This window comes from Grammomys surdaster, unplaced genomic scaffold (genome assembly GCF_004785775.1).
Source record: "Grammomys surdaster isolate TR1022 unplaced genomic scaffold, NIH_TR_1.0 362, whole genome shotgun sequence".
In the NCBI taxonomy this organism is placed as follows: domain Eukaryota; kingdom Metazoa; phylum Chordata; class Mammalia; order Rodentia; family Muridae; genus Grammomys; species Grammomys surdaster.
This window is the reverse complement of record NW_021604781.1, coordinates 5,689,334-5,716,366: the sequence shown is the minus strand read 5'-3', so window position 1 is coordinate 5,716,366 and position 27,033 is coordinate 5,689,334. Positions and strand designations below refer to the sequence as shown.

At 44.2% G+C, this 27,033-nt stretch overlaps 1 protein-coding gene across 1 annotated transcript; it reads left to right on the top strand.

The window, feature by feature from the left end:
• The first annotated feature begins 326 nt into the window (after positions 1-326).
• Positions 327-4,986, top strand: Clec4g (C-type lectin domain family 4 member G). The gene is made up of 9 exons (XM_028779773.1): positions 327-381; positions 1,366-1,476; positions 2,169-2,222; positions 2,427-2,489; positions 2,603-2,707; positions 3,217-3,306; positions 3,464-3,612; positions 3,717-3,832; positions 4,487-4,986. Exons 1-9 carry the CDS (start codon positions 327-329, stop codon positions 4,623-4,625), a joined length of 882 nt encoding a protein of 293 aa, XP_028635606.1. The 3' UTR covers positions 4,626-4,986.
• Positions 4,987-27,033: the final 22,047 nt, after the last annotated feature.

The window sequence follows — 27,033 nt, the reverse complement described above, 5'->3', positions numbered from 1 at the left end:
AACCACTGGTATAAACCAAACACATATCATATCTGCTTGGCACTGTGTGTATACATTATGTATGTCTCCTTCTGCGCACGGATGCTGTATTCCTGGTCTATGCCTCCATAGACACCAAGACATGGGTCTTCACACCTTCTGAGCTGGAAACACAGCTACAATGATCTGCCCCTCATAGCCCTGCCTGTGACTGACCATTTGCTAGCTTCCTACACACAGGAATTGAGGTCATGGACATGGAAAGGAAGGAAGGAAGGGAGATAGGGTGGGGCTAGGGTGGAGACTTAAATTTATATCTCTGTGTGGGACTGGATGCCACCACCATCATGAACACTGGTGGATACGGCAAGCTGGGCAGTGCAATCGAAGAGGTCCCCAGAGGTAGGAGAAAGAGTCACCTCATCCTCCTCCATGGGTTCTTCTGTTCTGTTTGGAGTTTTGAGGGGTTGGGGAGAAGAAGAGACAAACCTATACAGGAGATACCACTGTGTGGACAGGACTGTGGAATGGTGGTGCCCACAGCACTGGCATAAGGAGATCTCATCCTGGGTTGAGGACTTCCCAGAGTCCTAAGGGCTGGGTCCTGGATCCTGGACTGAGAAAGGGCATCACCGGAGTATCCCCCAGAAAACCTGTTTGGTGGACAGGTATCACTCCAGCCATATAGATACCTTGTTATATAGACTCCAGTTACATTGGCATAAGAATTCTAACACTGCTGCACATGCAGCTGGAGCCATGGGTCCTTCCATGTGTACTTCTTGGTTGGTGGTTTAGTCCCTGGGAGCTCTGGGGAGTCTGGTTGGTTGATATTGTTCTTCCTATGGAGTTGAAAACCCTTTCAGCCCCTTCAGTCCTTCTCCTAACTCCTCCATTGGGGTCCCCATGCTCAGTCCAGTGGTTGGCTGTGAGCATCTGCCTCTGTATTTGTCAGGCTCTGGCAGAGCCTCTCAGAAGACAGCTATATCAGGCTCCAGCAAGCACTTCTTGGCATCAGCAATAGTATCTGGGTTTGGTGGCTGCATATGGGTTGGAGCAGTCCCTGGATGGCCTTTCCTTCAATCTCTGCTTCACCTGTGAAGGTTCAATGCCCCAGCATAGGGAAAGTCTAGGGCGGTGAGGCAGGAGTGGGTGGGTGGGTGGGTGGGGGAGCACCCTCATAGAAGCAGGGGGAGGAGGATGGGATAGAGGGTTTGCTGAGGGGAAGGGGGATAACATTTGAAATAAAAATAAGTAAAATAACTGATAAAAAAATTTAAAAAAAAAATAAAAAAAGAATTCTAACTCTGTCATGTAGTGGTATGAGGGTTAAGTTGTCTGTACCTCTGTCCTGGAGGGATCCAGAATTCATCTGTGTTCTACTAGGGCAGTTGGGACGTTGGGAGTGCTACAAACAAAGACTTTTCTTCCTGATCTTGGCTTTGCTGTTGGCCACAGTTCTATGGGCTCTCATTCTGAGCACCCTATTGTCCAATGGTGAGTGATATATTTATATGTGTACATGCATGGGTCTGAGGGTATGCCACGGGTGTACACATACCCACAGTGGGCAAATGGCATCAGATCCTCTACAGCTGGAGTTAGAGGCCGTTGTGAGTCATTGCATGTGGGTACGGGTGCTAAGAAGCAAACTCAGGTTCTCTGGAACAACAGCTCGGAACCATTGTTTCAGCCCACCGGAGTGATCCCTTTACCAGGACAAGTTATGCTGCCTGAAAGCACAAACTTGCTTCCTATACGGTGCACCACATGGGATCGTGGAAGGCAATGAGTGTAAACCATGGTCCCCATGGATCGCAACCCCTTTTGCTGTTGAACGACCCTTTCACAGGGTTTGCCTAAGATATCAGAAAACATATGTATTACAGGATATGAATTACATGTTATGAACGGAAACTCAAAGCAGCAGAAAAATTAAAGTTATAAAGTAACAACGAAAATAATTTTATGGTTGGAGGTCACCACAACATGAACTATATTAAAGGGTCACAGCATTAGGTAGGTTGAGGACCGCTGGTGCTTGGCACTGTGCGTATGCATTGTGTATGTCTCCTGTCCATACCGGGTGATGTATCCCTGGCCTATACCTCCGTGGCTAGCAACACACGTGTCCTCGCACACTCTGAGCAGGCGGAAGCTTCACAGTTCCTAATTGCATCTCTCTGCAGCCTCCAGCAAGCTCAGGGTGCTGCTCAGCCACCAGGACCTGCTGAGGACAAACGGTACGTGAGGAGCTGCAGAGCAGGGCGACTGCGCACCCTTGCGGTGGGAGGAGGAACTGCCATGGAGGAGGGACTGGGTAGTGAATAACTGAGGCCCCTGTAATAGGGTTGACTGGTTTAGAAAAGGGTGTCCCCTGACCTAGTGTGTGTGTGTGTGTGTGTGTGTGTGTGTGTGTGTGTGTGTGTGTGGTGGGGTCATTCCAGCCTCAGAGCAGAAGGTGATGCTGAGTTCCCTGAAGGATGATGTCGGAGCCTGCAGGAATTGCTGTAAGAAACACGGGTTTGGTGGAAACTTGAAAGCTGAGGGTCTGGGAGACGGGGCAGGTGGGTTGGGAGAGGCAAGTGGGGGCGAGCCTGGCTGTCGTCCTATCCCCACATAGGCTCCGTGATGAAAGCGCAGTTGCAAACCACACTCGAGGAGTTTAAGGGCGCACAGGCAAAGCTGATGGAGCAGGAGAGCACCCTTAAAGAACTGCAAGAGCGTGGTGAGGCCCGAACACAATCCCCTGACCCCTAACTTTCACCCCTAATCATAGCCACACCGCTTCTTGGTAGTACCCTCAGGTCCCTGGTGACTGAACCCAGGGCTTCACATGCTAGGTAGGCTTTCCACACCTGAGCCATGCCCAGGCCCTCAGCGCAGGATTCTAAGCAAGTGCTCTACCTTTGAGTCACTCTCCCAGACCCTTGCTAGGTGATTCTAGGCAGGTGCTCTAATACCAAACTTATTACCAGTACTCATTTTACATTTTATTTTGAGACAGGGTCTCACTAAGTTGCCAAGGATGATCTTAAACTCTCTGTGTAGTTCAAGCTGGCTTTGGCCTTACAACCCTCCTCTACCTCAGCCTTCTGGAGTAACTGAAACCATCACATGAGACTGATGTTATTCTTGACCGTGATACCATGAACTGACCATGGACACATATTTTGACCTACATATAAGTTCCGGTCTTAACCTCAACTATAAATGTCCACTGTTCTGACCTTGTAGTCACCCAGGACTTGGCTAAAGCAAGCAGAGACCGTGAGAACATCCGCAGTGAGCTGTTCCGGGCACTGGAAGCTGTCAAGCACCAGAACAGTGAGCCAGAGAGGAGACTAGGGGTGGGGGAGGCGGGGTTTCAAGGTTTCTCTTTCCACCAGACACAGCCTTGTTTCTCTGGAACCAACAACATCCGTCACATCCAATGGCTCCCATTTCATAACTCTCTATATCTCTGACCCTCCCCACCCCACAGGCTCCTGTGAGCAGTGCCCACCATCATGGCTACCCTTCCAAGGCTCCTGCTACTATTTCTCTGAGACACAGGCCATATGGAATGCAGCCCAAAGCTACTGTGGAGGCCAAGGTGCCCATCTGGTGATTGTCAGAGACCTGAATGAGCAGGTGCTCAGCTGGGACTTAGGAAAGGAGAAGCTGGGTTTGCCTGAGCTGGTGTGGCCCAGGATGTTTGGCAGACTTGGCCAGCTGATGTGTCCACTCCCTTCCAGGGCTTCCTGAGTCAGCATACACGTGGCCGGGGCTATTGGTTAGGTCTGAGGGCAGTTCGTCAGCTCAACAGGGTTCAAGGCTACCGGTGGGTAGATGGAGCCTCACTTACCTTCAGGTAAGGAGAAGGCCCCAAGAGAAATTTGAAAAGAGGATTGAGTTAGACCCTAGGGAAAATGCTTTTGGACATCTAAAGACTAAACTCCTGGGAGAAGATTGTTGTTGATGCTTTGGTGGGCTTGTACACACAGTGCATATGTCACTGTGCACGCCCTTGCACACTCATGCAAAGGCTAGAGGAAAACTCTGTGTAGTCTAGTCTATCATCCCTTACCTTATTCTATTAAGACAGGCTCTCTCAGTGAACCTAGATCAAGGTTCACTAACAGCCAGAAAACCTCAGAGGCTCTCCTGTCTCCAAACTCTACCCTGCTTGGGTTACAAACACATGCACAACCATACACAGCTTTTTATGTGACTACTTGGGATTTGAACTCAGGTCTTTTATGTTTATACAGCAAGCATTCTTTTCCACTGAGAAATAGTCTCAGCCCCTGAACTAACCTTTGAAGAGTGGATACGCTAGACCCTAGGAATTAACTAAGGGTTAAATTCTGGGTCCTTACAAATCTACACTGCAGATAGAAACTCAGTTTAGGCATTCAGAGTTTCTACAGTAGAGCCAAGCAACAAGCAAGCAAGGCCTTGGAAAGGAAGGTTTGACCCTAGGTCTATCCTCAGTCCCAGTAACACTCCCACTGAACCACCACAGCCACTGGAACTCTGGAGAGCCCAATGATTCCAGAGGGCGTGAGGACTGTGTCATGATGCTGCACTCGGGGCTGTGGAATGATGCACCATGTTCCAATGAGAGAGATGGCTGGATCTGTGAGAAGAGGAGCAGTTGCTGACCATGCCCAGCATCCCAGTACCACACCCATTGCCACAGGGTGAATCAGAAGTGTGGCTCCTACTCCTTGACCCCACTACCAAGGCTATTTTTTTTCTAATGCACCATTAATAAGATCCATTCAGCCTAACCAGTGCATGCTTTAGAAACCCCAGCTCTAACTCACAAGACAGCCTAAACCTTCCATCTAACCAGTCAGTCTCAAAATCACTGCTCTAAAACCCTGATCATCTATCTGATCCTGCCTGTTTCCTAGACACAGTGTTGGAGCTGTTCCATCTTCCTACATCCCCCTATTTTACCTCTCTGACTTGGAGCTATCTTCACACAGAGAGAGAGCATCAATAAATGTTTGAAAAATACATCTAGCCTCTGGATCTATATTGGAAAAGAATGATCTCTGTATCCCACAAAGGAACATACTTTGTAACTTACTTTCTGGGAAGAACCAAAACTGGGCTGGCAACAGCAATATTTGCTCAAAGTGGCCTCTGTCTTTTATCTCTGATATAACTGATGATGTCTTTTATCTCATCCCATTGGCGGAAGTTAAGTTTTATCTCTTGACATGACAGCTAATTGGCACAAAGAAGGAGGAGGTTCAGAAAATATGGGCCCCTATTAGGCTAATTACCTTTGATATTAAAAAAGTTGTTCACTATTCTCACCTCTTCATTATACAATATTTAAATCATACACTCCAATTTTAAGAGGCAACCTTAACTGCCATTGTGAAATCAGGACAATGGCCAATCTGTTTTTTTCCAGCTGGGAGGGATCATTGGGCATGATCGTCAGTGGGCCTATCTAAAAGACCCCAAACTGCATTGATGGTTCCATTTGTGTAACTCTAAGGTGTAGGGAAGAAAAGAGGCCTTTTTCTAGTCCCTGGACAGAGATGTGAAGGAGAAATGAAGGCAAAAGTTCTTAGTACTAAAAGTCTGAGGCAGTGAATCAGGAAAGACCAGAACAGAGATAACTTTTTAAGTGTCCAAATTAAAGTCCATTAGAATGTTTGATAGGCTTACAAAAGCCTCCTCTATTGGGCCAACTGTTGCCTTGCTTTGGCTTCTAAGGGTGGTCTCCAGAGTGCTGAGCCTTGGGTCTGCTTTCAAATGCTGTGATGTTGGCTGGAGTGGCTAGAATCATAGTTTGAGATCCCTCTTGGGTGGCGTCTAGAGAAGGAGTGAAGAAATTTGAGCATCACTTGGTTTTTAAGTTAAAACAATAGTGGACCTGTCTGTCTGGGTTCCAGATCAGTGCTCACTACAGCTTTAAATTGAGCCAGGGTCTAAAGTTTCTTATATCTTGGCAGCATTTTCCTTATGAAGAAGGTAGTCATTAGTCATGGGTTGTCTAAATAACATCTCACATGTGTTTATGTCTAATGCTGGGGAGTGCAACCTCCTGGACTATAACAGAAACACTGTCTTTGGTTGTTCTTTTCTGTTAGGTATTTAAGACCATGTAGTTGGATAAAATTAACTGCTTTTATTTAACTGCCATAGTCAGTTAAGGTCTTATCCTTGCGAGTCACTGGGACTTGAAAGAATTTCTAGGCTTAACTAGGCTTCATTTTTATTTCCGCTGTTCCATCTATGCGAAGATAAGTCAGAGGCCTGGCTTGACCATGGATTCATTTGGAAACATGATTTTCTCTGTGCTGACCCTCCTCTTTACAGACTGGACACTGGTTAGAGTCACTGGTAGGGTCTCCATGGCCTCTATGAACAAGAGTTACAGAACATTTTCAGGGATATCCTAGCCCTAGGACCTAGATGACTTTGGAGGGCAAGGTGAACAATAGTCTCCCTTTTAATCCCTCTGATCGTATCAGTGTAGTCTTCTAGTATGGTTACTGAACACTCAGTAGGTCAGTTACCAGTCTGGTACCTTTAATTACTGTGTGACACTTAGATAAAGCTTGGGAAAAACCAAACACTTTTAGTTCCATTGATTTAAGCAAAGTTCAACGTATCGAACTTTGACACCAATGTACTGAATTTTAACCTTAGAAATTTTAATATCACGCATAGCATGTCTAAGTCTCATCTTTTACATACCTTAAATAATTTACTCAGACCTTAATAACCCAGATAAACTTTCTAGTTTATTTTTTATATTATGAAACATAGTAACAGTAACAAAGTTAGCATCTGTTGTGAGAATTTGGAAAGGAAGCAATGTCTAGTCTTTCCTTACAAAGTTTGAATGATAAATCAAAGTTTGAGTCACTGAAGTTCATCCTAGGGAACCAATGAGTTCTTTGGACTTACTTATGGGGAGCCAATGAGTTTGTTGGGATTACTCATTAGCATAGATAAGGGGTTACAAACAGATGGATAGGCAAGCCAAAATCAGCCTCTCTGGAAAGTCTTCACCCAGCATGGATGAAGGATTGCTTTTCCATAGATGCATAAGCTTATGGTGAGTTGGTAAGGTGAGCCTATCCCCCAGGGAACCAAGTTCCTGTGAGATCCACACATCTCACAGATTAAATGCAGACAGTTATTTCTTTTCTTTAAATAGATAAATAAATAAATAAATAAATAAATAAATAAGCACCAGGTTAGAAAAATACAATATATGTGGCCTATGAACATGGACCCCCAAAAAGCAAAGCAAAGAAATAAAGGAAGAATACAGTGGCCTTGGCACCATTTTACCCAGCCTGAGCACAGCAAGGGCTGAGATGAGATAGATCTGTGAACACTAGACACAGGGAGCCTCTGGGCAGACTGGAGGTCTCGTGCAGATAAAGGAACCAATTGCATCAGTATTTTCTTGGACCATCCCTCATTCCCAAGAGACTTTTGGATCTTTATTGACTCTATTGAATGTCAGTCACCCAAGATCTACATGTCTAAAATTGTTGAAAAAGAAAAAGCATGATGGTTTGTATATACTCAGCCCAGGGAGTGGTACCATTAGAAGGTGTGGCCCTGTTCAAGTAGGTGTGGCCTTTTGGGAATAGGCGAGCCATTATGGGTGTGGGCTTTAAGACCCTTATTCTAGCTACCTGGAAGTCAGTATTCTGCTAGCAGCCATCAGATGAAGATGTAGAACTCTCAACTCTGCCTTCACCATGCCTAGATGCTGCCGTATTCCCACCTTGATGATAATGGACTGAACCTCTGAACCTGTAAGCCCCAATTAAATGTTGTCCTTTATGAGACTTGCCTTGGTCGTCCTTCCGGTCTGGGCCCGAGCACTGAGCAGATCCCGGGCGGCAGCTCTGCACCCAATCTCACAAATCCCAGAGAAAGCAGGCCTCCCAGGAGCTCTAACCTGGGCAGTATCTTAGGTAAGGAGACAGCAACACCTCCCCCAAACAGGGAGTAACTGGGACCCACTGGGACCCAGGAATTCACTCCTGGCCCAGAGCACTGGTTCTTTCCTGTCTGTACCTGAGCACTGAGCAGATCTTGGGCCCCAGCTCTAACCCCAGTAGTAACATTCACCCCACACAGTTCTGAAACAACCAAGATAATAGGAAAGACAGGCTCCAGTCAGAGACAGGGCAGGTAGCACTAAGGAGATCCAGATGGCGAAAGGCAAGCACAAGAACATAAGCATCAGCAACCCAGGGTACTTGGCATCATTAGACCCTAGTTCTCCCATACTAGAAAGTCCTGAATTCCCCATATCACCAGGAAAGCAAGATTCAGATTTAAAATCATTTTTAATGATGATGATAGAGGACTTTAAGAAGGACATAAATAACACTCTCAAAGAATTTGAGAACACAGGTAAACAAATAGAAGCCCTTAAAGAGGAAACATAAAAATCCCTTAAAGAATTACAAGAGAACACAGGTGAGGGAATTGAACAAAACCATCCAGGACATAAAAATGGAAGTAGAAACTGTAGAGTGAAAAATTATAGATACTGGGTATATAGAATCCTTTTTAGACATATAAAATATTCTTTAGGCTTTCTTTATAAAGACATGGAGAAACCGAGCCATGAAGCAAGTTAGGAATGTGGAAAGACCAGTCACCATTACTGGAACTGGCCTATCTGCAAAGAGAAAGGAAAGAATGCAAGTGAACTAGGTGGAACCAAGCTGGGAACCAAGCTGAGAACCGCAGTGACAGGACAAGGCCACAGTGACAGGGCAGGACCACATTCTTGAGAAAGATAAGCGTACAGAGAGTTTTCACCTGATCCTGACTCATGTAGGTTGGGTTCCTTTGGAATGTTCCGCTATTTTTATGTTATGCCACCTTAACAACCATGAGCCCCCTCCCCATTCCTTGGTTTGTGGTTTTTCCCCTTAAAAACCCCTTTCAAACTGGCTGTCGGGGTCAATTCCGCTCCTGTGTGGGCATACGAATTGACCGGCAGCTAGTTGTCACGCCCTAATAAACCTCACTATTGCTCTGGTACATGGTGTCTCAAGCAGATTACTGGGTGGCCGCGACTTTCTGAGACTTGAATGAGGGTCTCCCCTCTGCGGAGGTCTTCAAAACAATAAAGAAATCACCAAATCAACAAAGGGAAATTACCTTGGAGATAGAAAACCTAGGAAAAAAAATCAGGAGTCATAGATGCAAGCATCACCAACAGAATACAAGAGATAGAAGAGAGAATCTCAGGTGCAGAAAATGCCAGAGAAAATATTGACACAACTGTCAAAGAAAACGCAAAACACAAAAAGTTCTTAACACAAAACATCCAGGAAATCCAGGACCAAACCTAAGTATAATAGGTATAGATGAGAATGAGGATTCCCAACTTAAAGGGCCAGTAAATATCTTCAACAAAATTACAGAAGAAAATTTCTCTAACCTAAAGAACAAGATGCCCATAAACATACAAGAAGCCTACAGAACGCCAAATAGACTAGACCAGAAAAGAATTACCTCCCATCACATAATAATCAAAACACCAAATGCAAAAAAATAAAAAAAGAATATTAAAAGCAGTAAGAAAAAAAGATCAAGTAACTTATAAAGGCAGACCTATCAGAATTATACCAGACTTCTCACCAAAGACTATAAAACGAGAAGATACCGGAAAGATGTCATACAGACCCTAAGAGAACACAAATGCCAGCCTAGGCTTCTATACCCAGCAAAACTCTCAATTACCATAGATGGAGAAACCAAGATATTCCATGACAAAATCAAATTTACACAATATCTTTCCACAAACCCAGCATTACAAAGGATAATAGCGGGAAAGCTCCAATACAAGGCGGGAAATTATATCCTAGAAAGAGCAAGAAAGTAATCCTCTTCTAACAAACCCAAAAGAAGATAGCCACACAAAGATAATTCCACCTCTAATAACAAAAATAGCAGGAAGCAACAATCACTGTTCCTTAATATCTCTTAACATCAGTGGACCAATTCCTCAATAAAAAGACATAGGCTAACAGACTGGATACGTAAACAGGACCCAGCATTTTGCTGCATACAGGAAACTCACCTCAGCAACAAAGACAGACACTACCTTAGAGTAAAAGGCTGGAAAACAATTTTTCAAGCAAATGGTCCTAAGAAACAAGCTGGAGTAGCCATTCTAAAACCTCCAGCCCGAGAACACAAAGGGAGGGACTTATGGCTCCACCTGTATAGGTAGTTGAGGGTGGCCTTGTCAGGCATCAGTGGAAGTAGAGGGCCTTGGTGCCTGAAAGTTTGGATTCCCTAGTGTTGGGGAATTCAAGAGCAGGGAGGCAGGAATGGTAGGATGGTGGGAGCACACCCTCATAGAAACTCCAAGAATTATAAGGATTAGACATGACAGAGGCAGGCAACCATAAGACTAGGTCCCAGAATTCAAACAAACAATTATCTTGATACTAAAATTTGTTTTGAGAATTGTATATTGCAGAATACATAGCCTTGGTGTTTCTACTCATCAAGCAAGCTGAGTAGACCTGCTTGAACCTCTGATGTCCTGGAATTTCAGTTGGATGTAGTGAAGACACAGACATCAGAGGCTTATCAATTTACTTTTCCCCCACCCCTCTTCTAATATCTCAATGCCAGTAATCAGCTTGAAGAAGTTAATGAAGAGTTGGTGCCCCTATTCCCTGGGCTTGGGGACTGAGGTGGTTGATATTGAGCTGTCTTTCTAGGGAAAAGTAGTGCTTTTGTTGGAACAGGGAGGAATTGCTAGGATTTATTGCATAGTCATAACCTATTGATAGAAATCTGTATAATTGTTATTAAGCTAAAGTTATAATTTCTTAAATGGTATAAAATTTACTTTGATTTCAAATTTAAGATTTTCATTGGTATGAGTTTCCTATTGAATAAAAGTGAGATTAATATTGTTACTCTCATAGGCATTGTGCCTATATAACACATTTAGCAATACAAGGCTTAGACCCAGTCCTTCTTGAACTCTTTTAAATGATTCAAGGTGGTTAGCCTGTGAATTAAGGGGCTATAGCAAATTCATGGCCCTGAGTTTATTGTTAGGGTGTTTTCTAGATTTTATTTAGAAATAGCTGAAAGAAGTTAACAGACAACAGTCCAGATAGCCTTACATGGATAGTTGGTTTTCAAAACATCAGAAGTCCACAGAATTGACATTACAAACATTTCTGTATTAAGGTTCATTTTGATTAGAGACCTGTCTGCTGCTAGATCCAAGCTTCCTGTCTTGGATTCTAAGAAGAAATTGAGCATCTTTGGAGTTACTCCAGTTGTGGTGAGACAGCCACTAGGCAAGAATTACCTCTTTTCATCTACAGACAAATTACTGTCCAGAAAAGGACACGTTTGCAGAATAGTCAACTGGTTATATCTGCCAAGACAGAGTAATCAGCCCTTAATAATTCTGCATCACTAGGTCTGTCAGATGACCCTGGGCCAGAAGGCTAAAGATTGGATGCTCCAATGTTTTATAGTATAGGGACTGTCCAGGTGTTCAGTGGTCTCTATAAATTGGCTAAGTTTGAAAAGTTATACTTTGTGCTTCCCATAATTTCAGTTAATTCAGTCATTCTGGATTTCTGATGGGGTTGAAGACTTATAGCCTCATAGCCAATCCTGGCTATTTACTTTGAGAGAAAAGATTTGAGAGGATGGTTTTCAGCTGACATTCATTCTAAACCCAAGAAAAAAGACAGGTTCAGAACTAAATCTTTTAGTTAGGAGAGATAACAGAAGTTCTGGTTAGTCAACAAAATGTTGGACTGGGTATTAGGTCTATTTTGTACCTTACTGATACAAATTGGTATAGATATGCTCTAATTGTATTTTGAGAGAAAAATTCTATTTTAACAGGAAGGGTGATATGTAGGAGGAGCTAAGGTGGGAAGAGTAAAGAGAGGAAGAGGAGGAGTAAGGAGAGGAGGAAGAGAATAAGAGGAGGAGCTAGGAGACAAGAGAGGGGGAGGGGGACATGGAGGTGGATGTTTGAATGTCTCTACCAGTCAGATAGTTGGTATATCTAGGTTGGGTATTGGGTTACCCTTCTGATTGTATGGGCATCTTGTTATTGAGCATTACCAAACTTATAAAGCCTTTGATTAACAGTTTAAAGTTAATAAAAAGTTATTAATTTAAAAAAGGATGAGGAAGGAGGGTGATGGAATACATGTGACAGGAAATCAGATGAGGAAACTAGCTGGAGAAAGAAAGGGAACGGGCAGAGGGAAACAAATCAGAACTCTAATGACACATGTATGAGGATGCCATAATAAAACCCAGTAGTTTGTATGTTAACTTAAAATACTAATAAAGAAAAAAAAGCAAGAATGAGAAGGGGGATAGGATAGGGGGTTTCTGGGGGAGGGATTGGGAAAGGGGATGACATCTGAAATGTAAATAAATAAAATATCCAATAGAAAGAAAAAGAAAAAAAAGACTTGCCTTGGTCATGGTATCTGTTCACAGCAGTAAAACCCTAACTAAAACAGAAGTTGGTACCAGGAGTAGGTTATTACTGTGATAGGCCTAACTATGGTTTTGTCTGGAAGAATGTAGATTTGGGGACCTTGGATTTGGAAAGCAGTGGAATGCTTTAAGTGGGGCTTAATGGGCTATCCTAGTAAGAATATGAAAATCTTTGTTCCTGAGATTTGATTTGAACTGTGCAGACTTACCGCAAAAGGGCCCAGTGGAGAAGAAATTCAGTATGTGGCCTGGAGACTGTTTTGTAGTATTTTGGTGAAGATTATGGCTGCTTTTTGCCCTTCTCTGAAGAGTCTACCTGAGTCTAAGGTAAAGAGACTTAGGTTAATTGCATTGACAAAGGAAGCCTCCTGAAAAACTTTTTCTCTGGTTAAGTCTCATAAAGAGCGTTTTCAACAAGTGTAGCAAGTTTAAAAAGGAAAAATATAAAATATATGGTTTCGGTATTAAAGAAACACCAGGAAGTTAAATGGAGCTGAATCCTATGTTGTAGGAGATAACAGATTAAGGGATTTGGGAGTAAGATCCATCCAGCTAAGGTTAGATCCAGGAATGGTGGTATACACCTTTAATCCCAGCATTACAGGAAACAGAGCCATGCAGATCTCTGAGTTCAAGGTCAGTCTACAGAGCAAGTACCAGGAAAGCCAAGCTTGGGCAATGAGGGAATTGGAAAACAGAAAGCTGGTAATAGAATAAGGGGAGCCATGTTCTAGCCCCAGCAAGCAGCAGAACACAGCAGCTTCAGCCATGTGATTCTGGCTTTAGAGTGAAAAATAGAAGGGGACTACTGGGAAAACGGATGCTAGTTAGTTGGCAGCAATTAAGAAGCATCACTGAGGTGAAATATTCTGGGAAGTGTTTTCTGAGAGGACAAAGAAGCTGTGTTCCAGAGATAGCCAAGGTTTACCTCATGCTGCAGCCAGACTTGGTAATGTTTAGGAATCATCCAGGTGGTACTGGTTTGGGAGGCATGAAGGGGTAACTGAGGCTTGACCCTGTGAAAGGCCAGGGAAGGCCACTGATTAAAGTACAGCCTCAGCTGTAGTTGACAACCCAGGACTGAAGGGGTCATGCAAAGGATTTGAGGCTTGGCACCATGAAGAGAGACTATGAGAGGCTACTGGTGAAGCCTAGTTACAGTGGAAGACCCCAGCATACTGGAGATGCCAGTACCATGGGATGATCACCAAGAACAGCAGCAGCAGTGGAGTGGATCAACCTGAGCTAAGAGTGCTACAGAGGGCAGAGATGGAGAAGTGATGCCAGCCCTTAGAAGGAGCCCAGAAGATCTTCTGTGGATCCTAGACATTAGAACAAGAAGTTGAAATGTTGAAGTTGCCTTGGAGATCCCAAGATGTTCAAGATGCCAGAGCCATGAGATAATCCACTAAGGAAAGCTACTAACAGGGAGTGGAACCAACCCAGGAAAAGAAGATTGTTGCAGGGCTGGAGAGCTGGCTCAGTGGTTGAGAGCACTGACTGCTCTTCCAAAGGTCCTGAGTTCAATTCCCAGCAACCACATGATGGCTCGAAACCAGCTGTAATGGGATCCAATGCCCTCTTCTGGTGTGTCTGAGGACAGCAGCAGTGTATTCATATACATTAAATAAATCTTAAAAAAAAAGTTTGTTGCAGTCAACAAAGAGCAAAAAGGAGTTGGAAAACTGCTTTGACATCAGACACGAAGACGCAGATTTTGGAATTTGCCCAGCTGGTTCTTGTCTTGATTAAGTGACTGGATGGATCTCAGAAGAGACTTTGAACTTTGGACTTTTAACATTGTTGATACTGCTATAGACTATGGGGACTTTGAAAGTTGGACTAAATGTACTTTTTGCTAAGCCTAGATGTGACCCCCCATAGAGTCATGTGTTTGAACAAGCTTATAGGGGCCAGGGAGTGGAATGTTATGGTTTGTATATGCTCGGCCGAGGGAATGGCACTACTAGAAGGTATGGCCCTGTTCAAGTAGGTGTGCCCTTTTGGAATAGGTATGGCACATGGGTGTGGGCTTTAAGACCCTCATCCTAGCTGCCTGAAAGTCAGTATTCTGCTACTGAGCCCTTTTGATTCATGTATTCACCTGTTTTTCATTACACAAACAAAATACTTAAGGCTGCACACATTATAGAGAAAAAAAAGAAGGGCCGAGGGATGGTTCATTAAGAAAAGCGTTTACTGTGTAAGTATGAGAACCTGAGTCGAGATCCCCTGGACCCACATAAAAACCAGACACATCAGCATGCATCTGTAAGCCCAGTGTTAGGAAAATGAAATGAATGGATCCGGGGGTTTGCCGCCAGCCGGTCTAGGCAGAATGGTGAGCTCCCATTTACTAACCGACCCTCTCAAAAAAATAAAGTGAGGTGAAATAAGGAATGAGAAAAACATGTGACACTCACCTCAGGTTTCCATACATACCTTCATGGAGGAGTGTGTCCATACACACACATCCACACACGGGTATTCACACACACATATATACCACCAAAAAATGATAAGCAAATAGATATTAAAAATTGAAATGTTAAAATTTTCCCCAAAGTAAAGAAGTTGGTTTGGTACACTTCTGGAAGGTTAAAAAAATCTAAACAGCATGGTTCTGTTCTCACCGAGTTCCCTTGGCCACGTCACACCATGGCAGAGAGCATCATGACGGGAATGTAGGCATTAGATACTTTTTCCATTGTTGAAGTAAAGAAAGACTTATTCTTCCTCACAGTTCAAGATTTCAGAACATCATGGTTGGAAAGTAATGGTGATGGGAGCCCGAGGCAATGGGTCACATGGATCCACAGTTGGGAAGCAGAGAATAGCAAACACTGGCGATAGCTCACTCTCTACATTCAGTCTGAGACTCACCTCCATGGAATGGTGCGACCCATAGTCAAGGTAGGTCTTCCTACCTCAATTAACCTGATCTAGAAACCTTTACACAGATGTGAAGAAAGAGGCTTGTCTCTTGGATGCTTCTAGAGTCTAAAATCTAGACCCTTTCAATAGCCGATGGTAACCATCACAGTTAGTGTTTAACTTTATGAAAATAAACCTGCTAAACAGATTCCCAATGTCCCTGCATCATCAACACTCTTACCACCTCTCCCGTGGAGGCCCAGGAAACATCCCAGAAAATTTTAAGAGCAACAATATTGGGAGAAAGAAAGGCTGTGAATGCTGTCTTCTTGGCATTTCACAGTCACTACAGTTGTGACCAACAAAGTTATCTGCATCAGGCCTGCAAAAGACTTGACATGTCAATAGTCACTCATGTCAATAGTCGCTCACTGGTCCCTACCACTCCTTTCTTTGGCTATTGTCAAATTCTGGGGGAGGGGAAGGCATCATTTTCAGTGACATACCCACCCTTGAGCCCATCAGGTCCCAAAGGTTAACAGTTCCAAACCCATGGTCACACAGAAGGTCCTGGCTAAACTCATCAGGTCACAGAATAAAACAGAAACCATGCATGACTTGTAGCGGGGAGAGGAGGCAAAAGAGGTTTGAGGAATTCAGAGGTCACAGCAATCAAAACTGTCAAAGAAAAAAAACAATCTTTTGTTCTTTATTTACCCTGGTTGGGGGGGGAGGGGCAGGGGCACACCTTGGGTCAGGGGACAACTCCCTAGAATCCATCCTTTCTTTCACTTAAGGATCAAACTCAGGTCATCGGACTTGGTGCCTGTGGCAAGCACTTTTATCTGCTAAGCTATCTTGCCATTCTGAAAGAACAAATGTAATGAAAGTAAAAGAAAAAGTAATGAAGGGCAAACAACCCACCCAGACCAGCAAACCATGGGCACCCTGGTTACTCCAGAAGGAATTTTCTTTTACCCCAGAGTTTGTATAATTCGGCAGCTCAGGGGAGTTGTTTAGTTTGAAACAAAGGAGAAAGACAGGAAGTGAAACCAGAAGTTGATACAGATAATGGAGACAGACAGGAAGCAGTGGTAACATGTGTTTAATAGCATGTGTTTTTGTGGAATGCAATTCCTTCTGCGGTTTTGGTTTGTTCCTTTTTGCTTTTTCAATTCTGTAAGATGGGGAGGTCTCATCTAAGCCCCAGGATAGCTTCATACTATAGTCCAGGCTGCCTTCACACACACCCACAAACATCCTGCTTCTGCCTCTGAAGTCCTGGGATTGTGAGTGTGTACCACCATGCTGCAGCTCAGAGGCATTAGCAAGAAATCAAAAGGTGTTAAGGACACTTAACATGGTGTTTTCCCCTGCTTTTTGAAGAGAGCAGCAGTTAACATGGATGTTCAAGTATCTCTCTAGTAGGATATGAAGTCTTTTGAGCACATGCCCTGAAGTGGCTTCACTAGATCATGTGGTAGATTGTCCCAGTTTGCTTTCTGTTGCTGTGATAAAACACTTACCAAAAGCAACTTGAAAAAGGAAAGGTTTATTTGGCTTACAGATCCCAATAAATTGACCATTGAGGGAAGTTGGCCAGCGCCTCAAGCAGAAACAGAGGCAGAAAACATGAGGGAATGCTGCTTACTGGCTTGACCTCAGGTTTGTGTTCAGCTACCTTTTTTTATACCTACCACGATCAGCTGTGCAGGGGTGGCAATACCCACAGTAGACTATACCCTCTCATATCAATAAAAAAATCAGGAAAATGCCACACAGACATGCCCAAGGCCAATATGATGGAATAAATTCCTCAGCTGAGGTTCACTCTTCTCAGGTTACTCTAATTTAAGATGAGAAAACCTAACCTGTACAACTAATCTCTTGTCAATTTGATGAATAATATCATAAACATAATACTGTTAAACCATAACCTTTTCTTCCTTATTTATCCCCAAGATCACATATTAATATCATAACATAAAAATTAATATAACTTTTAAAGTCCCACAGTCTTTAAATTTTTTTTCAACACTTTAAAAGTCCAAAGCCTCTTTTAAAAATCCAAAGAATTTTTTAACTATGGGATCTTGTATAGCCCAAAATAGTTTAAATATTGTCTTAATCAAGAGGGAACAATTACTGTATGATCAAAGAAAACCAAAATTTAACTATAAATCAGTACCCAGTGTCTGCTAATTATTCATGATCATCTGGGCTCCATGGGACTTAGTTTTTCCCACCTCTTCAGTTCTACCATTTGGAGTATCCACAGCTTGTCTTGTAGGCAGGCTCAGGACAGCTCTGCTCACACCTGCCATGATCCTAGGTAGTCATTCCACAGTTCTGACCTTTCCAATATGCTGCAGTTACATCTTCCCCAAAGGCCTTTTGTGGCCTCTCACACTGCCAAGCTCCAGACACTCTCCAAAACCCTTTGGTCTTACAGCTTTTGAACCACTAAAGCCAATATACATGAGAGAGACTCTTACACACTGCCAAGTGTGCACCAGCTTAAGATGCAGCCCTGACCCTCCATAGACCACAGCTTCTGTGTGCTAACCACAAGAAAATACTCCCAGGAGATTTCACCTCCATGATGCTTGTCTCTCGTTAGTTACAGATGATTTTTCAGCCCTGGCAAACCAGCATTAATTGTCCCAGGGAAGCAAAGGTTTCACTTCAGTGTTTCTGGTCTCTTGTTGATCACAGCTGACCCCGCCCCAGCTGACCAGAAACCACAAAATCTTAATTCAAAGTATTACACAAAGAATCCAGATAGAGTCTTTTAAGACGGCCAAATATCCTTCTAAAGCTTCACTCCCAGACCTCTACCGTCTCCACTTCTCTCAGCAGTCTCAGCTTCCAACAGGACAGCTCAGTGAGCTCTAAGCTTGCAACGGCTTTTCCAGTTCAAAGTTCCAGAAGCTTCCACAACTCTCCCAAAAGAACACCACAGTCAGATCCATCACAAGATCCCATCCTCTGGGGCCAGTTTGTGTCCTCGCTTGGTTCCCATTGTGATAAAATAATTTACCAACAGCAACTTAGGGGGAAAGGTGTTTATTTTACTTACACATCCTGCTCACAGTTGACCACTGAAGGAAGTTGGGTGGGAACTCACAAGGAGCAGTGTACTGTGTGATGGTCACTGTGTCATGGCCACTGTGTGATAGCCACGGTGTGATAGTCACAGTGTGATGGTCACTGTGTGATGGACACCGTATGACGGTCAATGTGTGAAGGTCACTAAAGAATGTTGATCACTGGCTTGCTCTCCGGCTCCTGTTCAGCTATCTTCTTATCCCTTTCACACCCACCTCTGTCAGTGGGCTGGGCCCTCCCACATCAATCAACAATCAAGAAAAAAATGCCACATTGACATGCCCACAAACCAATCTGGTAGAGGTAACCCATCAACCGAGGTTCCCTCTTCCCAGGTGACTCTGGCTTGTGTCAAATTGAAAAAAAAAAAAAAAACTAATGAGCACATAGATCTAATTTTAAGTTTTTCAGAAAACCCCATGTTGATCTCCATAATGGTAGAGCTAAATTACAATTCCACCAACAGTGAATAAGCTTCCCTTTCCCCACATCCTAGCAAGCATCTGTTATCAGAACTTTTCTTTTTAAATTTTTAAATTACATTTCTGATTGAGAGCAGAGAGGTTTGGGGGAGTAGAAGGGAGAGCAGAGTCAAAGAGGCCACCTGCACTTAGCCCCTTCCCTCTGCAGAAATGATTCCATAGTGGGTCCCTAGAGGGCCACATGACCACTTTATCTGCAGCTGAGTTAGTGAATCCTAGAGCCCTTGGAAGCCAGATCGGGCTTCCTGCATGTACAGCCTTGCCATCTCAGCGCTCTCCCAGGAAATGGCCTTGAGATAGGGCAGTGCAACCGATCCCAGGAAACCCCCTTGCATCCCAGTTTCTTCTTCCCAGGAAGGCTGAAGCACCTGGGGAAGCCCCCGGGGGCTCTCCAAACAGACAGACTGGCATCTCTCCTCAAGTTCTTGGTAGCATTTTCAACGTCATCAGATTCATCCCTCTGTCCCCGACACAGCCCAGACAGACTCTTGCCACTCAGGAGCCCTAGCATAGACATCTCTGATTTACAGAAGCTGAGAGAAAGCTGGAAATTAGAAAACTGTACTGGCTGCTGGCTGCTGGCTGTGTGTCCTTAGATTCATGGCTTCCTTCTCTCAGAGGTTCTTTTCTCGTATTTAACCAATGAGTAGAAGAATAGTATTTACCTCTCCAGTAGGAAGTAAACTACTTCCTACTCCCTGGAGCACTCCCTGTAAGTGCTACCACATAAAAGTCATGCTACAGACCTGTTAACATTCCCTAAGTATTGATAAGCACAGAACTGTTGCTGGGAGAGGAACTGGTGGGGCCCTGCTCCTTCCTGAGGATCCACGGGCACTCAATGCTGTTCCAAGAAGAGCCACTTTCTTTAGTAGTGTGGCCATGGATGAGATGTCCACACCCCTGGAGACAATCCTCATCTATGCTCCCGTAGGAACCCACTGAAACTCACTGGGTCACTGAAACAGATGTGAAGACAGATGTGACAAGAGGAGGAGGGTGAGGGGAGCAGGGGAGAAACCAGAGGGCAGTGGAGTGACTGTGATATATGTATGAAAATTCCATAATAAAACCCACTGTTATATAAAAGCAATATATACTGATAAAAAGACTTTTAAAGACCTGGGGGTGTGGCTCAGTCGGTAAAGTGTCTATTCAGCGTTTACAAAGCCCTGGATTCCATCCCCAGCACCAACATAAACCAAACATGGCAGCCTAGTCCTCTTACCCCAGCACTGGGGAGATGGAAGCAGGAGGATTAGAAGTCCAAGGTCATCCTCATGGTAAATTGAGGCCAACCTGGGCTACATGAGATCCCACCTAAAAAAAAAATTTCTTAAGGAAAAATACATAGAACAAATTCATAAAGTACGCATTTGTAGACATGTGAAATGCCTCAGACAGCATAAAGCGTGTGTGTGAGCTAACTACCAGTCCCTCTTCTCTGCTTTCTGACGGTGGATACAATGAGACAGGTGGCTCGGGCTCATGCTGCCATGACTTTCTGTCTTAGTTAGGGTTTCACTGATGTGAAGAGACACCATGACCAAGGCAACTCTTTTTTTAAAGATTTATTTATTTATTATATATGAATACATTGTAGCTGTCTTCAGACACACCAGAAGAGGGCATCAGATCTCATTACAGATGGTTGTGAGCCACCATGTGGTTGCTGGGATTTGAACTCAGGACCTCTGGAAGTGCAGTCAGTGCTCTTAACCACTGAGCCATCTCTCCAGCCCCCAAGGCAACTCTTATAAAGGAAAATATTTCATTGGGCTGGCTTACAGTTTTAGAGGTTCAGTCCATTATCATCATGGCGGGAAACATGGCAGCCTGCAGGTAAACATGGTACTGGAGGAGCCAAGAGGTTGACATCTTGATCCAAAGGCAGCCGAAGAAGTCTCAGGCAGCCAGAAGTCTCTTTTCTGCAATGAGCAGAACTTGAACATAGGAGACCCAAAGCCCACCCCTATGGTGACACACTTTCTCCAACAAAGCCACACCTACTCCAACAAGGCCACACATCCTAATAGTGCCACTTCCTGGGCCAAGTATATTCAAAACACCATACTTCCTTCACCACACAAGCATTAATAATATGTGTGTTTGTATGTATGTGTGTTTGTGTGTGCTCATAACTGCCTGTAACCCAAGCTCCAGAGAATACGATGTCCACCAGAAATAGATCTTAAAGAAGAAAAGAAAGAGAATGAGAAGGAACAGAGAGTCTCGAGAGGTGAACTGGGCTGAAGACGGGAACAGGGAAAGTCAGAAGAGGCTTAGGGTGATTGAAACCAAAGGGTGAGCAGAAGGAAAAAGAGAAGAAGGAAGAGGAGGAAGAGGAGGAGGAGGAGGAGGAGGAGGAAGAGGAGGAAGAGGAGGAGGAATAAAAATGAAGCCTACATGCAGGGAGGAAAGAAGGATGGAGCCAGAAAGCCTGTCAACTCCTTTTCCTCCTCCTCCTCCTCCTCCTCCTCCTCCTCTTCTTCTTTTCCTCCTCCTCTATCTCCTCTGAAACATTCCCTAGGCAACCAGCAGGGGGCGTATGCATCTAGATAACTGCTTAGGCTTGCTTGTGTGTCTCCATATCTCTGAGTTTTGTACATGTGTTTGTGTGTGCACACACAAATGTCATGTGTGCTTATCTGTTCTTGTGGGTTTTTTGTATGTGTCTCTGCATCCATTTGGTTGTGACCAAATTACCACAGTGCTATAGTTGACCATGGTTGTATCTGTGTGCTTCTGTTGTGGGGCATGTGTGTGTGTGTGTGTGTGTGTGTGTGCCCTGCCTGTGTGCACATGTTGTGTGTGTGTGTGCATGGTTATATCATGGTTTCTTTGTGTGGAAGTACTGTGGTAAACTGTAGTTCTGTGTAGATATCTGTGCATTGTATCTGTGTAGTCCTTACCTAGTGCTCCAACAAGATACCTGACAAAAAGCAACCTAAGGAAGGAACAGGTTAAGGTGGCTCACACTTTGGATCATCACCGTTACTGTGCAAAAGGCAAACAGCAGGAGTCTGATGTAGCTGTCACACTGTGTCCACTGTCAGAAAGCAGAGGGATGAACCATGTGCTCAGCTCCCCTTCTCTTTATTCAGGTCAGAACCCCAGCTTCTGAATGGTGACATTCACATTTAGGGTAGGTTTCCCTACCTCAAATTAATCTACAAGATTTCTCACAGACATGCCCAGAAGTTTGTTTCCATAATGATTCAAGTCAATAGCCAACAGAGCTATCATAATCTGTGTCTGTATTTTTACTGTGAAAAAAAAATCATTTTTTAGTGCAACTATGTATCTGGCTTAGATGGGTTACATTTGCCTTTCTCTGTGTGTCTGTGTAGATGAGTTGCTTACCTCCGGGTTTCTGTGTGTAGATTTTTATTGTGTGGTGTCTGTGATTTGTGTTGTAAGGCCTCTCTCTTCATATATGTTGTGTGGAAGGTGCATATGCTTCTGTGTGAGATCCTACTGTGCTGTGTCAAATCTATGGTTGGATTAGATTATTCATCTGTATGTAGTTATCCTTGTATATATGTAATGTGTCTGTGGTATGTCCCTTTGTGCTTTTATTTTGTGATGTCTGTGTATGTCAAATACGTGTCAGTAGTTTGGTGATATTGTGGTTCCTGTAAGTCTATTTGTGTGTGTGTGTGTGTGTGTGTGTGTGTGTGTGTTTTGGGGGACCCTGCACCTCACATTCCTCAGCTGGATCATAGAAGCCTGCCCTCATGTGAGTCCCACACTAACTCTTCAGATTTTGCACCAGGAGGTGAGTTCCATAAGAGGTAATACACCTTTGGGTCCTTCCTGGGTTAAGCCAACTAGCACACTTAGATACCTAAAGGAAGAACGCCAGTGCTCTCCTCTGTGTGGGGAAACAGATCTTGGAGGCATAGATAATGCTTGAACCATACCTTTAAGTTTGAGACAGACTACATTACATAACCAGTGGAATATATGGTGTCAGTGAAGGTGGAGGATACTTTGTTTGGGGAGATTGGACATACCATGTGTCTTAGTTGGGGTTTCTATTACTGTGATAAAACATCGTGACTAAAAGCAACTGGAGAATAAAAGGATGTACTTCAGTTTACAGCTCTCAGATCACGTTACATCAATGAGACAAATCAGAGCCAGATATCAAGACAGGATATCAAGCTAGAGGCAAAAACTAATGCAGAAGCCATGGAGGAGGCTGTTTACTGGCTTGCTCCTCATGACTTGTTCAAACTGCTTTCTTATATAAGTCAGGACCTCCTGCTAAGGGATGGTTCCACCCACAGTCCCTTCCTGTATCAATTATTAATCAAGAGAATGTCTGACAAAGTTGCCTACAGACCAGTTGTATGGAAATATTTTCTCAATTAAGAGTCCCTCTTCCAAAATTACTCTAAGTTGTGTCAAGTTGACATAAATCCAGACAGCACATTCATGGGAATTGGAGATGCATGTTTGTGGAAACTGAAAACTCCATGTCCATGGAAGTGGAATAGTCCATTTCATGGAGGTAGGGAGTTCCATGTTCATAGAGGTGGGTGTCATGTACACAGAGGTGGGGTTCCATGCTCATAGAGGTGGTGTCATGTACATGGAGGTGGGGTTCCATGTTATGAACCCCTAAGGGTGACTTATGGTGGCATAGAACATTTAGGACAAGTCAGAATCCAGGATATGATGAGTGAGACCTCCCTTCTGTGATTCCAAAAGGAAATGAGAACCAATATTCTTCAGGACCCCTATATCTCTGGCCTGGAAGACAACTCCCACTAGAGTCCCCAAAATCTCCCCACTTGACCTGACCTCCCTCTGCCCCATCCAGCAGCCCCCCAAAGAATTGAAAACTGAGGCATCAGATCCACAGCTGAGAGCAGATAAATGAGTGCATGCTCTGCTCCTTTTCTCTACTCTGATGATTCAGGGGCTGTCTTAGTTACTGTCTCCATTGCTGTGAAGAGACGCCATGACCAAGGTAACTTTTATAAAGGACAACCTTTAATAGGGACTGGCTTACACTTTCAGAGGTTCAGTTTGTTATCATCACCGCAGGAAACGTGGTAGCATGCAAGCAGACATGGTGCTGGAGCATCCAGGAGTTCTAACTCTGATCCAAAGGCAGCCAGGAGAAGATTTTCTGCACTGGGCAGAGCTGAGCATAGGACCTCAAAGCCCACTTACACAGTGACACACTTCCTCCAATAAGGCCACACCTCCTAATAGTGTCATTTCCCATGGGTCATGATAATTCAAACCACCATAGGGGCTAAAACACCAGGGTTACTACACCTAGCCAGGTAGGTCTTCCCATATCAATTACGACCATCAGTACATTCTCACAGACCAATCTGGTCTAGAAAATTCTCCATTAAGGTAATTCTAGATTATGTCAATTTGACATTAAAACCAGGACCCACTACAGGGTCCTGGGATCTCCAAAGTCAGGGAACAACAGAGACAGCCTGATTCCGGTTGACCACCACAGTAGAATGCACTCTGACTTTCTGGAAAACCCTATTTGAGAGACAATTTACCCTGGTCCTTCTCTACGTGGTGGATACAAAGTTCGTGTATTAGTGAATGGCCCAGCATGACCCAGCCCTGATGAGGAGGTGGAACCTGGGGATATCTGCAGGATAAACAATGTTTGACAATTCAAATATACTATAGATAAATAGTATGTCTTCAAAACCTCAGAGATCCACAAAATACGGCATTTAAAATTGTTTCATTATAAAAAGATCTTTTTTGATCATAAGACAGGTCTGCTCCTGACAGTGCCCCATTCCACTTTAAAGAAGATGGTGAGCATCAATAACCTCCATAAGGAGCTTTTCAATTGTGGCAAGCTAGCCACTGGACAAAGATAATGCCCATGCTTCAACTACAGACAAAATGCTGTTCAGAAAGGACAAATTGATGCATGGAAGTTGAGTGCCAAGCTCTCCCAAGACAGAGTAAGCAAGTCCTTTGTAAGCCCTGTTTCACAAAAGGTCTGTCAGATATAATGAGCCAAATGGTTGAATATGGATGCTCCAACAACATAGACAATTCTGGGAAACTGTTCAGGCAGCCAACTATGTCTGTCTTTTATATAATCTTGGAAGCTGCTTGTCTGCACTTTCTACTTAGTCAGGTAATAATTATTCCTTCTTGGTCTCTGATGGGATTGAAGACAAGACAGTGGTAGTCTCAGAATTCAGCTTGAGTTATATAGGATTTAAGAAATGTTTTAGGTCTAAAAAGATGTTTTTAGGGCAGCATTGTAAATTGGGATAAAATTTGAGTTAGGTTTAAAACTCTGAACTCACCCAGAGAGGATAGATAATAGAATATTTTCTAGAATTGCAAAATACTATGGACTAGATATTATGAATGCAAATCTTACCTAATAGTTTTCATAATTATTTCATCATTGTTATTATTGCATTCAACTTACATTTAAAAGAAAAGGAGTCTTTAACTGCATTAAAAAGGGGAATTATAGAGAAAATATATTATGTCTATGTGGATATGGCACCTGTCAATAATAAAATTGATGCCCTATGGCTTAGGTAAGAAATGGGAAGTGAGACACCTGGGAGGCAGAAAGAATTCTGGGAGAGTGCCGGGCATGAGAAATTCACCTAGGAAGACATGACAAGACAGACACATGGTGCCTGAGCACACAGGTAACCAGCCACATGGCAGAAGGTAGATTAGAATAAATGGGTTAATTTAAGTTATGATCTAGAAAGAGATGAGCCTAACTATATGGCCAAGGTACATGTAAATATATTTTGAGGGTGAGTCTTATTTCTGGGAACATGGGGCTGGGAAAAAGAATCAGACTTAACTTCTATAGGTCAGCTCTCTCGACTGCTAAAGGTGGCAAAGGAATGGAGGGCATCCCCTTTGCCAGGCCACAGCAGAGGAGTGGCAAGGCCAGCTCTCCAGTGTTCTCCTTTTTAGGGCTGGCTCACCTGAGCTCTGTCCACAGGGCCAGCTCTACTGTGATACTCAGGCAAGGTGCAGGATCTTCTCACATGGTCTGATGATCCTGGGGCCAGCTCTCTCAACTGCTGCTGGTAGCAAGGAGCAAGGTAGAGAGGATAGCTCACTCACACCCACACCACCTCATAGCAGATGGTGAAGGGACCAGCTCCCATGTGGTCTCACCTTCAGGCTGGCTCACTTGCACCCCCACCAACAGGGTCAGCTCTGCTATGCTGTCCAGGTGAGGAGCAGGGCCCAGTCTCCTGAGTGCTGCAAGTTAGTGAGGGGCAGGAATAGATCTCTTGTGCTCATGATCCTGTAGGCAGCTTCCCCAACTGCCAGTGTCAGCTTTCCCACACTCATGTCTCAGGGCTGGCTCACCTATATCCCCCTGACACCAGAGCAAGCTTCACTGTGCTGCCTGGATGAGATACAGGGCTGCTCTCTCCAGGGCTGCAGCCAGTGATGGGACCAGCTTCCAAAGTGCCAGAGTCAGTGAGGGACAAGACCAGTTCTGCACAGCCCCTGGATATCCATATGGTCCCCAGTGGCTGCCCCAACCAGGGATATCCCCACGTTCTTTAAGGGTAATATGAGCCACAAACATTACTAACTCTTGATGCTTAATAGCCATGGACTCAGACATGGCTCTCATTAGCAGCTTTGGCTGAGACCTCACTATGGCCCCAGGTGGCAAGGCTGGCTATTTACAGCAGGCTCCTCCTCTCCACCCTCGAATCTCAAGTTCCATCTCTCTTCATAGTGCTCAAGCTGCCCCATTACTCTTGCTGCCCCATCTATCCACCCCATACTTGCACAATGTGGTGACTCTTGCTACAGGGGGCCATGCAGCTGGCAAGCCCCTAGGTGACATCCTCCGTCTATTACATAGCATGGGCCACTATGGGTGTCTATAGCCACCTGTGCTGTGCACTGGAGGACAGATCTGTGAGTCACATGGTGGTCTGCAGGTCTCTGTCTGTCTTCTTCTTCCCTCCCTGCATTGCACGGTGGTAGGCGGCACTCTACCTGTGCCATGGCGCACAGGTGTCTAAGGCCAACCTGTGCTGTGAGGCAGACAGCAAGTCTGTGAGTGTCTTCCTTCACCTGCACC